The 15,375-nt window shown below is 42.1% G+C and overlaps 1 protein-coding gene across 1 annotated transcript in view; it reads left to right on the plus strand.

The window, feature by feature from the left end:
• The first annotated feature begins 828 nt into the window (after positions 1-828).
• map3k5 (mitogen-activated protein kinase kinase kinase 5) overlaps positions 829-15,375 on the plus strand; it is a 149,340-nt gene continuing 134,793 nt past the window's right edge. Inside the window, exons 1-3 of the mRNA XM_047022090.1 lie at positions 829-974; positions 4,713-4,995; positions 5,067-5,247. Coding sequence (XP_046878046.1) covers positions 829-974; positions 4,713-4,995; positions 5,067-5,247 — 610 coding nt within the window. The remainder of the gene's footprint in view (positions 975-4,712; positions 4,996-5,066; positions 5,248-15,375) is intronic.

The raw sequence follows: 15,375 nt of genomic DNA on the forward strand, positions 1-15,375 counted from the left end.
CAAGTCTTCGAGACGAGACGTCAGTCTCACAATCGTCATTGACTACTTGATAAATAAAGGTGCAAGTGTCAAAAATATGTTATCATATATCTTGTTGTATTATAAACAACGTAACGTCTTTGCTACTTTACGTTCATAACATTTATTTTTAGGTTCTTATAAGATTAATTACACGATTCAAGTCAAATTGAGTTTGGCCTCGTGGTAATAGCGCTGCCCCTCACTCAGACATAGTGAGATTGCATACGGTTACTGCGTTTTAGTGGAAGTATATGCTAAATGAATACATTATTATATGATAATGTAGGCTAGAGGTTAAGGTTTTGGAACATGCTTTTGCAACCGGGAAAGGGATGGCCACATTTGAAGGCTGGTAAAACTAGAGAAAGATGTAGGCTATGTGCTTGTGTACACCTACTTTTTTTACATCTGTATCTATCTCTGTCTATCTAGCTCTGGCAATCTATCTGTATCTCTGGCTCTGTCAATGAATGTATTCTATAGCGTCCGTAAATAGGCCTGTCTCCTCTTTATAACCTACGAATATTAGTGATTCCTGATGTCTTTTTAAGCGTTTGAATAAAACGCTGTTTGTCTCAGCTGCTCGTGCGAAGCTTCGGACGTCACTTTGACAGGTGATCATGTGGTTTTTGCCCATTTTAATCCACGCCTGACACGTTTGTGTCAGTATCAATTGTTTCGAAAGGTCGAAACCGCTTCGTGGAGCACGGTATTGAGCGTAACATCATTAGAGACATCCACACCTTCTGAGAGGTGGTCTGGGCCCTGGTCAGAGAGGTGGTCAGGGGCCTGGTCAGAGAGGTGGTCATGGGCCTCGTCAGAGAGGCGGCCTTGGGCCTCGTCAGAGAGGCGGCCATAGACCTCGTCAGAGAGGTGTGGGGGTACGTGGTAGAGGACAAGTCCACGTACCAAGACAGCGGCAGCAACAGCAACGAGAGTCCATTGAAATCAGGGCAATAGTTGTGGACTATGTCGTGAATCGAGGCATTACAATGACTGAGACAGCTACAATGATCCAACCAAACCTCAGAAGATCAACTGTGGCCTCAATCATCAGAACTTTCCGCAATGAAAACCGGTAAGCTTTCAGCATGCATTCCAAGGCAATTGTCAAATAGTCATACTGCATGCCAATGTGTATCACAAAGTAGGTGATGTGACTAAGGGCCCTATCTTGCACCCAGCGCAATTGACTTTGTCAACGACGCATGTATTATTCCTAGTTTGGAGTCAGATGACTGAGCGATTAGGGAATTGGGCTAGTAATCAGAAGGTTGCCGGTTCGATTCCAGGCTGTGCGGTGCCAATGACGTTGTGTCCTTGGGCAAGGCACTTCACCTTACTTGCCTCGGGGGAATGTCCCTGTACATACTGTAAGTCGCTTTGGATAAGAGCGTCTGCTAAATGTAAATGTAAATGTTTGCACCAGATGCAAAGCAGACTTTTCCCTCCACAGACGCACGTTGAAATTACCTTGCGTTCCCAGGGGCGGTTCAGCAAAAAAGGAGGCGTGTTCCGGCGCAAACGTTCCCTGGTGCAGTTTCCGAAAAACAATTCCGCCACTGACCAGGAAAAACGTAGTCTAAAGTCAATGGCGCGTTATTCCGATGCTATTTTCAGGACGCAAGCTTGGCCCGTGCGCACTGTTGGCAAAGCCAGGGTCTTCTTCCTGCGAAACTACATATGGTTTAGATTTTTTTCAATGGCTAGCTGTGTTACATTTCTTTCATGTCAATGATTAATAAGATTTTCATGAAAAATCTCTATGTTTGTGAACTTGATTTACATTTACAATTTACATTCATTCATTTGGCAGACGCTTTTATCCAAAGCGACTTCCAAGAGAGAGCTTTACAAAGTACATAGATCACTGATAATAACAACAAGGTAGCCCCAAAGCTTTGCGGGTAGCTAAAACAAGAAGCACACATTGTGAACAACTAAAAAATAAGTGTCAAAGGGAAGAACCATAAGAGCATGTAGTTAAGCAAGTTACAAATAAACAACATGAATCTCTAAGTGCAAGTGTACCTGTAGAAAAAGCAAGCAACAGTAAAAATAAAAATAAGATTAACTAAAATAGAATATTTCGCAGAGAATACAACAGTTTAAATCAGTTACCACTAACCAACAAGAGCAACAAATCTCTAAGTAAGAGTCATTGTGATCCTTGAGGAAACTAGCATTGGGTTCAGCAAACCATTCCTAAGTACCGTTGTACTCCCGGAACAAGTGCGTCTTGAGCCTTCTCTTGAATATGGAGAGACATCTCTGATGGAGGTGGGGAGTTGATTCCACCACTGGGGGGCCAGGCAGGAGAAGAGCTTGTGTTGGGACCGGGGGAGCGGTGGGACCACCAGGCAGTTGTCTGCAGAAGACCGTAGGTGGCGGGTGGGGGTGCAAGGCTGCAGGAGAGACTTGATGTAGTCGGGTGCAGTCCCGTTCACTGCTCGGAAGGTCAGTACCAGGGTCTTGAATCTGATGCGGGCCGTGATGGGTAGCCAGTGGAGGGAAATGAGGAGCGGAGTAACGTGGGAGCGTCTGGGTAGATTGTAGACCAGGCGTGCCGCTGCGTTCTGAATCCTCTGAAGAGGGTGGGTTGAGCATGCTGGGAGACCGGCAAGCAGTGAGTTGCAATAGTCCAACTTGGAGAGGACAAGTGCTTGGACATGCAGCTGGGTGGAGTGCTCATACAAGTATCTCCTGATCTTCCGGATGTTGTAGAGGGTGAATCTACACGACCGGGAGACCGCAGCAATGTGGGCCAAGAGGGAGAGCTCATCATCAATGGTAACCCAAAGGTTCCCGGCAGAGGATGAAGGGGTCACCGTCGCAGATCCCAGGATGATTGAGAGGTTGTGGTAGATGGAGGGTTTGGCCGGGATGATGAGAAGTTCTGTTTTGGCGAGGTTCAGCTGGAACTGGTGCTCGGTCTTCCAGGCGGAGATGTCTGCGAGGCAGGCCTCAATCCTAGCTGAGATCCCCGGATCGGTCGGGGGGAACGACAGGTACAGCTGCGTGTCGTGTGGTAGGAGAAGCCATGGGAGGTGATGATTGGTCCAAGTGAGGTGGTGTACAGAGAGTCCTGTGGGACACCAGTGGAGAGCTGGCGAGGTTCTGACAGTTTGCCTCCCCAGGAGACCTGGAAGGATCTTCCCGATAGGTATGATGAGATCCACTGGAGTGCAGTGCCAGTGAAGCCCATATCAGAAAGTCAGTAGAGCAGGATCTGGTGGTTAACCGTATCTAACGCTGCAGAAAGGTCCAGAAGAATGATGACGGATGACTTCGAAGCCGCTCTGGCAGACTGGAGGGCAGTGGTGACTGAAAGGAGGGCAGTCTCTGTGGAGTGGCCGGTCTTGAAGCCCGATTGGTTGGGGTCAAGCAGGTTTGAAACACCCGTGGGGATTTCCTCCCACACCTGTTTAACCTAAGCTAATGTGGGTAGGTTTCTTCTCCCATGCCCATCAGAATCCGTTTTATTCGCCATGTAGCCTATGTTGCACAAACATGGAATTTACTGTGGCAGGGTGCAAACAATAAACATATAAGGGTCTTAAATGAACTAAAAAAGTAGTTAAACAAATTCTAAGAACTAAACAATTAAAAAATATGACAATTAAAAAATATATATACTTAAAAATAAGAATAAGAATTTGAATGAGCAGCGAGGGCAAATTAGTGCAATGAGAAAACTGCTGTGCCTTTCCCATACAATATCACTTCTCTATCTTTTACGGCCCTGACAAGAACGTTGGTCTCCTCGACTGTGAACCGCTGGTGTGCGCCTGTCCAATCCGTTGTTATGACAGCAATCCGCCATGGAACAAGCGCTGCTCTTAAAGGGAATGTGAGATGACGCTCTGATTGGTCTCTTGCACGTTACGCCCAAACCACACCCATTAGTAATGTAGCTTAGTTCAGACCAACCCTTTTTAGATTTGCGACAGGCGCAAGGTCATTTATCCTGCCGGCAAAATAGCAACCACGCTGGAGTACCGCCCACAAAGTTACTTGCGCTTTGCGTTTTGATACTTGCGTTTCGGATCATTAAAATAGGGCCCTAAATGTCTTTTTACTGCAGGGGTGGGGAACCTTTTTTCTGCCAAGGGCCATTTGGACATTTATAAAATCATTCGGGGGCCGTACAGAATTATCAACTTAAAAATGTGCCTGCTATATTTGGTCAAACATTTAATTAACTCACGCCTAATGTGATGGCTGGAACTGCTTCTCTTTGGTGAGGTTTGTGATGTTAGCTGGCACGGATGCAGCCTGTTTTGACTAGGGGTGCATCGAACATTTCATGATTACGGAAAGGGATCGTATTATTTTTTATACTGCTACCATTTTTTAGACTGCTTATCGATCTGAGTGTTAATCAGGCGCGGAGCCATACGTTGTAAACATTCGGGTCTTAGCCTAAACCAACAACGTATTCTGGGTTTGATTTGCTAGAAAGGAATTCCACACTTAATGCGAGCGCGCACAGCGCGCAAGATAATTTTTTGGGGTACATTGGTACGCAACGCTGCACGCCTCCACGGTCCTCTTCCACATATTAAAATAGTGCTGCTGCCAACCCATGATGCACCGAATAATATGGTTCCTGAAGTGCCATGGCGGGCCAGACCAAAAATGATTTCGGTCTTCCCCACCCCTGTTTTACTGTATTGTAATTTTCCCTGCAGAATAGAGGCTAGGCCAAATGGGGGAGGCAGAATACTGACTGAGCAACAACAGCAGGCAGTGGTCAATTTGGTCCAGGCCAGAAATGATATTCGCCTTCGAGAAATACAGCAGCATATCTCGGTCAATGACGACGTGTTCAACAATGTGGAAGCCATAAGTTTACCGACTATTGCACGCATTCTGAAAAGGTATCAGGTGTCTCTAAAACAACTGTACCGTGTGCCTTTCGAAAGGAATGCAGACAGAATTAAGCAACTGAGGATTGAGTATGTTCAGCTCAAGGTGCCTATTGTGGAAACATCCCCAGAAATGTTACATTGTAATCAGTAATTCTCTTTTCAAAATGTCTTTAGAGGGTGATGGAGCTGGATACTGATGAAAACCATCACAAATTCATATTTTTGGATGAGGCAGGCTTCGACATGGCCAAGACAAGGAGAAGAGGTCGAAATTTCATTGGCCTGTGGGCAACCATCCAAGTACCTGGACAACGTGAGGCCAACATCACCATGTGTGCGGTGATATCAGAAGATGGTGTGGTGGGACGCAGCCCTCCACATTAACCTTGTATTGGGTAATATAATGCAGCGTTACTTGTAGGCTTCCTGGATGAGCTAAGTCAGGTCTGTAGATCTGATGGCGTGATCTATGCCATTGTGTGGGATAATGTCAGGTTCCATTATGCTCAATTGGTGCAAACATGGTTTCAAGCCCATCCACAATTTACAGCCCTGTACTTGCCCCTGTAGGGCTGTTTTGGCAGCCCCTTTGTCACCCAGACACTCGTCTGGGACAGTTGTTGATTTGCATGAATGCTAAAATGACAATCACACCTTAATGACACCTGGGTTAAAAGGTTAAAAGTTGTGTTCTTGTAAATATCGTTCTAAACAGCTTTTAATGTCATGTTTGATATGCGTGTGTTTCTTATTTTATGTATTACATTCTAGTAATAATTTTAACACTGTAACATGTACATGTACAGGGTTTACAGTTTGTGCCTGCAGCAGACCAACATGTGTTTAACATATTCCCTTGTCTTGCAAGGCCACCACTTGGTCTACTGCAGCCTTGATTAATGATCCAATTTGAATTTGGATGCGTTAGACTACTTTTCAGTCATGTGACCGGTGTCCCCATTTTTAGTCAGGTTTGGGTGTATATAGGAAGAAGTTTTTACCAATCACTTCGAGTTCTGTTTACGATACAGCTCCGGTGCGTTAGGCGCCTAGTCTTCATTGTGAATACCTTTGTTAACCATTGCTCTGAAGGTATGTTTTGTATTTGATGATATTTCATTATCATTGTATTGATTATCTTACTATTTAGATAATAAACTATTATTGTGCATTTTGACGTTACTTGTTTTCTTTGAAACGTATCTATCAAGCTACGGCGGTGAAAACTTAGATCTAGTCTGGTTGATGCGGCTAACTGATTATGAACATAGACTTTTCGAGTAGGTTTTAACTTAAGGCCTCTGAGTAACTTACAGTGGATCTCCACGCTCCGAAGGAATTTACCGGGGCCTCTGAGTGATCGATTACATATCCTACTAGGTCTACTGGTCTGATCAAGCAGACAATTTTTACCTACGTCAGAGTTTCATGTCATTAACTGTTTAGCGCTCAAGGTTACAGGTAACGCACTTGTGTACATGTCTTAAAATTGGAGTCAGATATTAATGAGTCAATTATCTCCCTGAGAATATAACCTAAGGTGAATTGTGGTTCCCAAGCCAGGGACGAACACCAAGCGTCTCTGGCCTTTCGATTCACCGACTACACCCCCATACTCTCCCTTCCTCAACCCTATTGAGGAATTATTCTCCACATGGAGGTGGAAGGTGTACGATAGGCACCCTCATGAACAAGTTACCCTTCTCCAGGCCATAGATGAGGCATGCAATGACATTACGGCAGACCAGTGCCAGGCCTGGATTCGCCATGCCCGGAAATTCTTTCAGAGTTCTGTCAAATGAAAACCTGTGGCCAAATATGAAAACCTGTGTCCAAATCCACAAGACAGGGTTGATGGAAATGCAGGAGATAAAAATTTCAGGAATAAGCGTCTGCTAAATAAATAAATGTAAAGACGCCAGAGTAGGATGAAGGAAATTTGATTAGATGGTTGTGTAGCAGCAACGCTCCTGTTACCCAGAATGCCCCGCGGTAAGCTGAAAAGCTACAGAGTTAAAGGTTTAAACTTAGTTAGATAAGCATTGTTTGGAGTTTTGTTGTTGTGTTCGTTCTGTTTTGATGTGTAATGTGATGGTCTGTAGTTTGGATACATTGAGTGTTCACCCTCCCGTCCAGTTAGATCCTGATCTTATGGAACGCCGAGTTAGTCACAATTAAATAAATAAAGAAGTAGGTAAATAAATAGATAAATACATACATAAACAAATATGGCTATGAAATAAACTCAGAAATAAAAAAAGATGGTCATTTTTTTTTTTAAATGACGTTTTTGTAAAGACAACATTTATTTATTTCATGGGACTTTTATTTCCTAATACCACATTTACTTATTTTTTGAGACTTTTAAACACCACATATATTTCCACACCACATTTATTTCTGTGCTGTATGTATTTCCGATCTCACATGCAAACAAGAGGGGCGTGGTTATCTTCAGACCAGCACACAAGATCGAAGGCTGATAGGGACACCTAAATTCGGTAGATAATGGAAGACATTAGCCGTGTCAGAGATCGCATGCTGGCCTTATAGATCAAATTGATCAGCATGGCTTGTCAGGATATATTATTTGGCACACATAGTAGATTTTGTAGAGGTACTTGGGCGGATAAGTGCTCTACAGAACATGGATATTGAAGTCTTAAATAGTTATAATAGTCTAATATAGAGAGAACTGCCACTCTCTGGAAACTTCCGGGTTCTGAACTGGTTGAAGTTCCATGTGAGGGCGCTAACGAGCGAGTGCAGAATGAATGGAGGTCTATGGAGCGGTACCCCTCAAAATCCACTTTTCTCAGGATATATAATGTTTTGTCTAGTAATTTAAATTCTGAATTCGAAAGGGGAGGCAAAAAAATACACACTGCTGGCTGTTAGATTGTTTTAAAGTCGCCTTTCTGTTCTAAAAAGCTTTTGAAAATGTAATTGACGTCATACACATCGTACGACCAGAGCTACTGCTTTACGGCAAGCTCTGGTCACTTATTTTTTTCTCTCAGGGCATCGACAACACAGCTGACAGCTTAGGCTCTCCCTGTCAATACACATGCTAGAAAGAGTTTTGGCTTGCTAATGTTGTTGCTTATGTTGCTAATGCTCTGACATTCTGATTCCGCTTCGGATTCCATCAAGTGGGAGCTCTGGTCGTATCAGTCCTTCACTAACCAATCAGCATTCATTAGCAGAATGCTAGCGTGTTGTGGGCAACAACGACTCACCCTGTTAGAAATCAAAAGGACATAAGTACTTGTTCATTCAACTTTCGCCGTATAATCCATGTTGAAAATGCAAAAACTACAATCAAATCTGAGATTTCTCAACGACAATCAGGCGAAAGAGACAAATTTAGCCGTTTAGCTCCATAGTCTCCCATTCAACATGCACTCGCTCGCGATCACCCCCAGTGGAACTCTGGTGGAACTGCAGCCAAATTCGGTACAATGGGGCTTAATAGGGAGTGGCGAGGCTCTCCTCAAACAGGCTCTGGTGGTACTATAATTCAGGTCAAATGCGCGCGCCCAGCGCGCCTCGAAAATTTAACTTTTATTTGTTTATTTACTGAATTATAGACTACTTATCAAGCATTCACTGTTATGTCTGTTAGTCAATCAGACGAGACGTGTTCCAAACTAGTTGTTCTTTTATTCCACACCGTGCTGCTGCTTAATCACCGTCACTGCTCTCTACACATGTCGTATTATATATCTGAAAGCGCATGCCTAACTCCACTGAGCATGCTGGGAACTGGAGTACTAAATAACACCACATCTTCTCCCCTATAAAGAAATCTAAGTGATTCGCTACATCTACATTTGGATAAGGTAGGCAATGAAAAAAACCTGTGAAACCTTATGAATGCCTAGAGACGAATCTTGAACTAGAGAAAGTGAAAAGGCTTTGGAGGAGAGGAGTGGTTACAAATGCTTTTAATTGCTAGGATGTATGTTTCCCTGAATGTAAGGAAGATTGAATGTTAAATGTTTCTTGCTAAAAGCTTTTCTACTGTCGTACCCTGTAAACTCGGGCAAAGATTTATCCGGCGATCTCTATTATAACTCGTGTTTAGGTACAAATATGCTATGGACCTCTTTAAAACAAAATTCGAGTAAACTGAGGACATAACTTTTTAGGACTTTTTTGAATCTAGCAAAAGGGTAAAAATCAAAAAAGTGTGGACAAATCGTCAAGCGACCAACAAATGGTTAGCAGTACGTGTGTGATGACTGTAATTGCGTTACGCTTCAAAACAAGGCTGTTGGGAAAATCATGTTAGCCAAAGATGTTAACAATATGGCAGAGCATCGGCGTGACTAACGTTTTCAACAGACCTCAAACAAATTATTATTGTAATATCCGTCCTGCCTAAAGTTACACTATTAACAACAAGTGACAGCAAAGTATAGAGGCCTCTATTACTTTAGTCGAAAGTGAGTCAGACTAGCTATCCGAAAAGAGTCATCTTAAGACGTGCTGAAAAAACTTAGTAGATGGATATCCGTATATAATGTATATAATGTATAAGAAAACTATGTTTTTATGACATTCCGAGAGATGGGAGTCTTGGGAAGTTCCGAAAGTTCCTAAGGCAGCTGTGTTCAAAAGGCTGTTGAAGGAGCAAGAGGAACAAAAAGTCTAAAATCTCCGTTAAAATGCTAAAAAACATATGGAAGATGGAGTCAGGTAAATAACGAAGAAATAAATCTATTGACTGTTTTGATATTAACACGTAAAACCCTAGCAAAATCAGCAAAGTTGAGTCTGAAACGAGAGATTTCGGCTGTTGCGCAATCGTTCCAGGCTCGCTTCAGAAAAGCGAGTTGTAGGGGAGGGGGTGAGCAAGGGTTTTTCAAAATAAAGGCGTCGCCCTGAACAATGTGTGAATATCGTAAATCAGCAATAGATGAGAAGAATGAAATATAGGAGAAATGAGAACAATAATTTAACTAATTGATGAAATTACCGAATGCAAATTTATGAAATTAATTAGAAAATATGTTCAATTTGAGAAATAATTAAAGTAAATATAACTGCAAGCAGTAATGGCGGATTCCTCCAAACATTGCGAACCATTGAAAAATGTATATTCTTGACAAATTGGAACTGTATAGAAAAATCTATGCTGCAGAATTACCAATGGGATACCAAATCTGAAATATAATACCATCAAGATCCACAAGGGCCTTTATTTCAACCCAAGGAGTGAAGGGAGGGGGCTTGGTTAGCCTATCCATTCCAGAAAGCCTTTGTGCTTTAGGGCGTGGAATGTAGCGCCACATATGGGTAATGGTGGGACAGTTGTGGTTTGGTAATTACCCTTGGTCTATACTTTCAAAAAAGCTCGACCAGAGCATACCCCCCGCTCTCAGGGTACCGAGCTTCAGCTCAGTCATGATGCTGGGATGAATGTAGGCCTATATGTAGAGACCAGGGAGACAGACACACCGGCCAGCTGCCCTGATGGGTCCGTGGTAGATCATTAATGCGGGTTGTATCCTACAACGCTCGTGGCCTCCGAGTAGGACATACTGCTGCTGATAGATCAAGACGTTTGGTGGTGGACACATTGCTGGACGAGAGTGACATTGTCTGCCTTCAAGAAACCTGGATGGCCAAGCAAGATCTGGACAAATTGAACTCCCTACACAAGATGTTTCATGGTGCTGGAGAGTCCACTACCGATCTCAGCATGAGAATGGTTTGTGGGAGGATAGCTGGTGGTGTAGCTACAGTGCCCTCCAAAAGTATTGGAACAGTGAGGCCAATTCCTTTATTTTTGCTGTAGACTGAAAACATTTGGGCTTGACATCAAACGATGAATGTGAAACCAGAGATCAACGTTTCAGCTTTTATTTCCAGGTATTTACATCAGGATCTGATGCACAAATTAGAAAATATCACCTTTTTGTTCGAACCCACCCATTTGTCACGTGAGCAAAAGTATTGGAACATGTGACTGACAGGTGTGTTTTGTTGCCCAGGTGTGTCCTATTACATACATTATTCAATCAATAAATACCACTGAATGTCTACACTCAGGTTCAGATTGGGTAAGATAGGTTTTGTCTATGCAGACTGTATTCAGAGGTGAAAACAACATGAAAACCAGAGCGCTGTCTTTGGGTGAAAAACAAGCAATTGTGAGTCTTAGAGAAGATGGAAAATCAATCAGAGCCATTGCAGAAACATTGGCCATAGCCAGTACAACCATTTGGAATGTCCTGAAGAAGAAGAAAACTACTGGTGTACTAAGTAACAGACGTCGAACAGGTAGACCAAGGAAAACATCAGCAGTTGATGACAGAAACATTGTGAGAGCTGTAAAGAAAGACCCTAAAACAACTGTTAGTGAGATCAGCAACAACCTCCAGATGGCAGGAGTGAAGGTATCACTATCTACTGTTCGCAGAAGACTTCATGAACAAAAGTACAAGGGCTACACCAGAAGATGCAAACCACTCATTAGCAAGAAGAATAGGAAGGCCAGGCTGGAATTGCCAAAAAGTACAGAGATGAACCTCAAAAATTCTGGGACAAAGTTTTATGGACTGATGAGACAAAGATTAACTTTTACCAAAGTGATGGAAAGGCTAAAGTTTGGAGAAAGAAAGGAACTGCTCATGATCCCAAACACACAAGCTCATCTGTGAAACACGGTGGAGGTAATGTCATGGCTTGGGCTTGCATGGCTTCTTCTGGGACGGGCTCATTAATCTTCATTGAGGATGTAACACATGATGGCAGCAGCAAAATGAACTCGGAAGTCTACAGAAACATTTTGTCTGCCAATTTAAGGAAAGATGCAACCAAACTGATTGGCAGAGCCTTCATCATGCAGCAAGATAACGACCCAAAACACACTGCCAAAACAACAAAGGAGTTCATCAGGGGCAAGAAATGGAAGGTATTAGACTGGCCAAGTCAATCTCCAGACTTAAACCCTATAGAGCATGCATTTTACCTGCTTAAGAGGAGACTGAAGGGAGGAACCCCACAAAACAAACAACAACTGAAAGAGGCTGCAGTGAAAGCCTGGGAAAGCATCAAAAAGGAAGAATGCAAAAGTTTGGTGACGTCAATGGGTCACAGACTTGCTGCAGTTATTGAAAGCAAAGGATTTGCAACTAAATATTAAGTCTTATTCACTTAAATATGTTTTAAGTATATCTGTTCCAATACTTTTGATCACATGACAAATGGGTGGATTCAAACAAAATGTGATATTTTCTTAGTTGTGCATCAGATCCTGATGTAAATACCTGAAAATAAAAGCTGAAACGTTGATCTCTGGTCTCACGTTCATTATTTGATGTCAAGCCCAAATGTTTTCAGTCTACAGCAAAAATAAAGGAATTCGCCTCACTGTTCCAATACTTTTGGAGGGCACTGTATACTGTGGAACATAAAATATGACCCAACGGTAAAGGTGGTGTGGCTTAACGTTGACTGTGCTATTGGGTTGGAGTTTAATCACAATGAAAATAAATGTACTATTGTAAATGTGTACACACCATATGAATCCTATGACCATGAGGATGAATTTCAGAACAGGTTAGCTTTTATTCAGTCCTTCATAGAGGACAATAGTTCATGTTGTGTCTATGTCATGGGTGATTTTAATGCTGACATGTCAGATAAGCGTTTATTCGCACAACATCTGCAGCAGTTCTGTAATGAAACTAAATTAATTATATCAAGCGTTATTGCCTGATACAAGTTTTACCTATATAAGTGAAACGTGGCACACAACTTCCTGGCTAGACCATATTGTAACCACAGCCGATGCTCATGACTCACTGGAAAGTATAGAGATGTGTTATGGGCTGGCCACCACTGATCACATACCAGTTGCTATGCTGCTAAATGTTGAGAGTGTACCCTTGTTGCTGGCCCCCCAAGAAAACTGGACTGGTCAAAATTGACCAAAGAGGTTATGCACAGATATTCTCTATTAACTGACAGCTTACATAGTGATGTTGCATTTTCTAGGGATGCCCTAATGTGCACGGATATGAACTGCAAGGATAAACATCATGCTGAAAAGCTCTGTGCCATGTATGATGATATTGTCAAATGTCTTTATGCTTCCAGTGAACCTTTTATTAATCACAAGAGTAAGGTCCCTAACGCACGGCCTGTCTGGAATGAGTTTGTGTCTGAGCAACATGCTGCTGCTAGAGAAGCCTTTAGAGTCTGGTCAGAGGCAGGCAGACCCAGACAGGGAGTGCTGCTTGATAACAAAAACCTCACAAATGCTAGATTTAAATATGCACTTGTTTCATTAAGAGAAATGAAAACACAATGATAGCAGACTCGCTGGCCAGAAGATCATAAATAATAACAGAACTCCCCTCCCTTCTGATATCAAAGGGGTTAGTTGTCCAAAGAAGATTGCTGATCTATGGCATGAGCACTACAGTAAACTATTTAATTGTGTTAAAAGTAACACAGTGAGAATTGATAATGAATATAAAGGTATCTCTGCAGACTTGATAGTTAGATCAGTAGATATTTATGATGCCATCCACATGCTAGACAACAACAAAGCTTGTGGTATGGATTGCATTTCTGCAGAGCATCTAAAAAATGCCAGTTATAGACTCAGTCCATTTCTAGCCATGTGTCTCACTGGAATTATGGTTCATGGTGTTCTACCGAACTCTATTATGTCAGTACTGTTAGTGCCTGTTGTTAAAGATAAGGCTGGTAAACTGAAAAGCATAGACAGCTATCGACCCATTGCATTGGCCAGTATCTTGTCTAAAGTGTTTGAGAGAATTATTTGATTGAAATTGGAAATGTATATTCTGACTGCAGACAATCAGTTTGGTTTTAAAAGAAAACATGGTACTGATCTCTGTATCTATGCTCTGAAGGAGATTGTCTCAGGTACACAAGTCTTAATTCATCTGTATTTTTATGCTTTATTGATGCTTACAAAGCTTTCGATCGAATTTGTCATGAAAAACTGTTTATGAAGCTAATAGCGAGAGGTGTCCCTAAACCTCTTGTGAGGATTTTGGTGTTCTGGTATGCCAATCAAACTTTTCATGTTAAATGGGACAATGTTGTATCAGCTCCTTTCCATGTTGGTAACGGAGTTCGACAAGGAGGAATTGGATTTCCCTTTTTGTTGAATATGGATATGGACGACTTGTCAAGCCAGCTGAATAAGACAAATACAGGCTGTCTTGTTGGTGAATCTATTGTCAATCATCTGATGTACGCAAATGATCTGGTTCCACTCAGCCTGTTGCAACAGATGCTATGGGTGTGCTCTCAGTATGGCTTAGATCATGATATAAAATATAATGCAAAGAAAAGCCACATTATGATAGTCAGAAGTAATCAGGACAGGAAATTAACCTTCCCTACCTTTTATTTATCTGGCAGTCCCCTTGGTGTTTGTGAGGAAATAAAATATCTGGGCCATGTCATTTCTGATGATTGGACAGATGACAACGATATGTATCAACAGCGCTGTCAAATGTATTCTCAGGCCAGTATGTTATTAAGGACGTTTTCTATGTGCTCAGATTCAGTTAAATGTTCCCTGTTTAGAACCTACATAACACCATTGTACACTGCTCATTTGTGGTCTATGTACAGGAAAAGGAGTATACAGATACTGAAAGTAGCCTACAATGATGCTTTTAGATTGCTACTTAATGTGCCAAGGTGGCATAGTGCTAGTCAGTTGTTAGTGTCTAAGCACGTACCAACCTGTAAGGCAATCCTGAGACAACTGATGTAGGGTTTCAATGATGCTTTTAGATTGCTACTTAATGTGCCTAGGTGGCATAGTGCTGGTCAGTTGTTTCTGTCAAAGCACGTACCAACCTGTAAGGCACTCCTGACAAAACTGATGTACGGTTTCATGTGTTGACTGGACAAGTCTGAGAACTGAATAGTAGAGGCTCTGGTCAACCCTCTAAAGAGCTGCTATCGATTACTTGGAACTTAAGACTACATTGGCACAAAAGTCTTCATACTTTTTATGCACTGTATTATCTATGTTTTATGTTTTTGTTTTACTCTCTTTTTTATAGCTCTATGTCTGTTATTTTATGTGGAACTTGGCGTCTGAAATAAAGATTTATATATATATATATAAATACATATATATATATATCAATGTTTCGGGATTTGTATAACTTTTTACCATTGCATACAAAATCGGAAATGCAATACCAAAAAGATCAGCTTTTGTTAAGAGATCCAAGATTACAAGATCCACAAGGCCTTTGCTAGAGACTAAGGAATGAGTGGGGGCTTGGTCAGCCCACACTCTTCTGAAATGTTGCGTGTGCGTCTTGCCAAGCCCGCGCGTGTGTAAGTTAAGGCTGAGTGTGTGAGGATGTGGAGCACGCGCGGGCAGGAGGAGGGGAGACATTCATTGGAACTTTGGCTAGAAATTAGCCAAGCAAGCATGTTTCAAATATCCACCAAAAATCGACCTTTGATC

Source organism: Hypomesus transpacificus, chromosome 6 (assembly GCF_021917145.1).
Source record: "Hypomesus transpacificus isolate Combined female chromosome 6, fHypTra1, whole genome shotgun sequence".
In the NCBI taxonomy this organism is placed as follows: Eukaryota; Metazoa; Chordata; class Actinopteri; order Osmeriformes; family Osmeridae; genus Hypomesus; species Hypomesus transpacificus.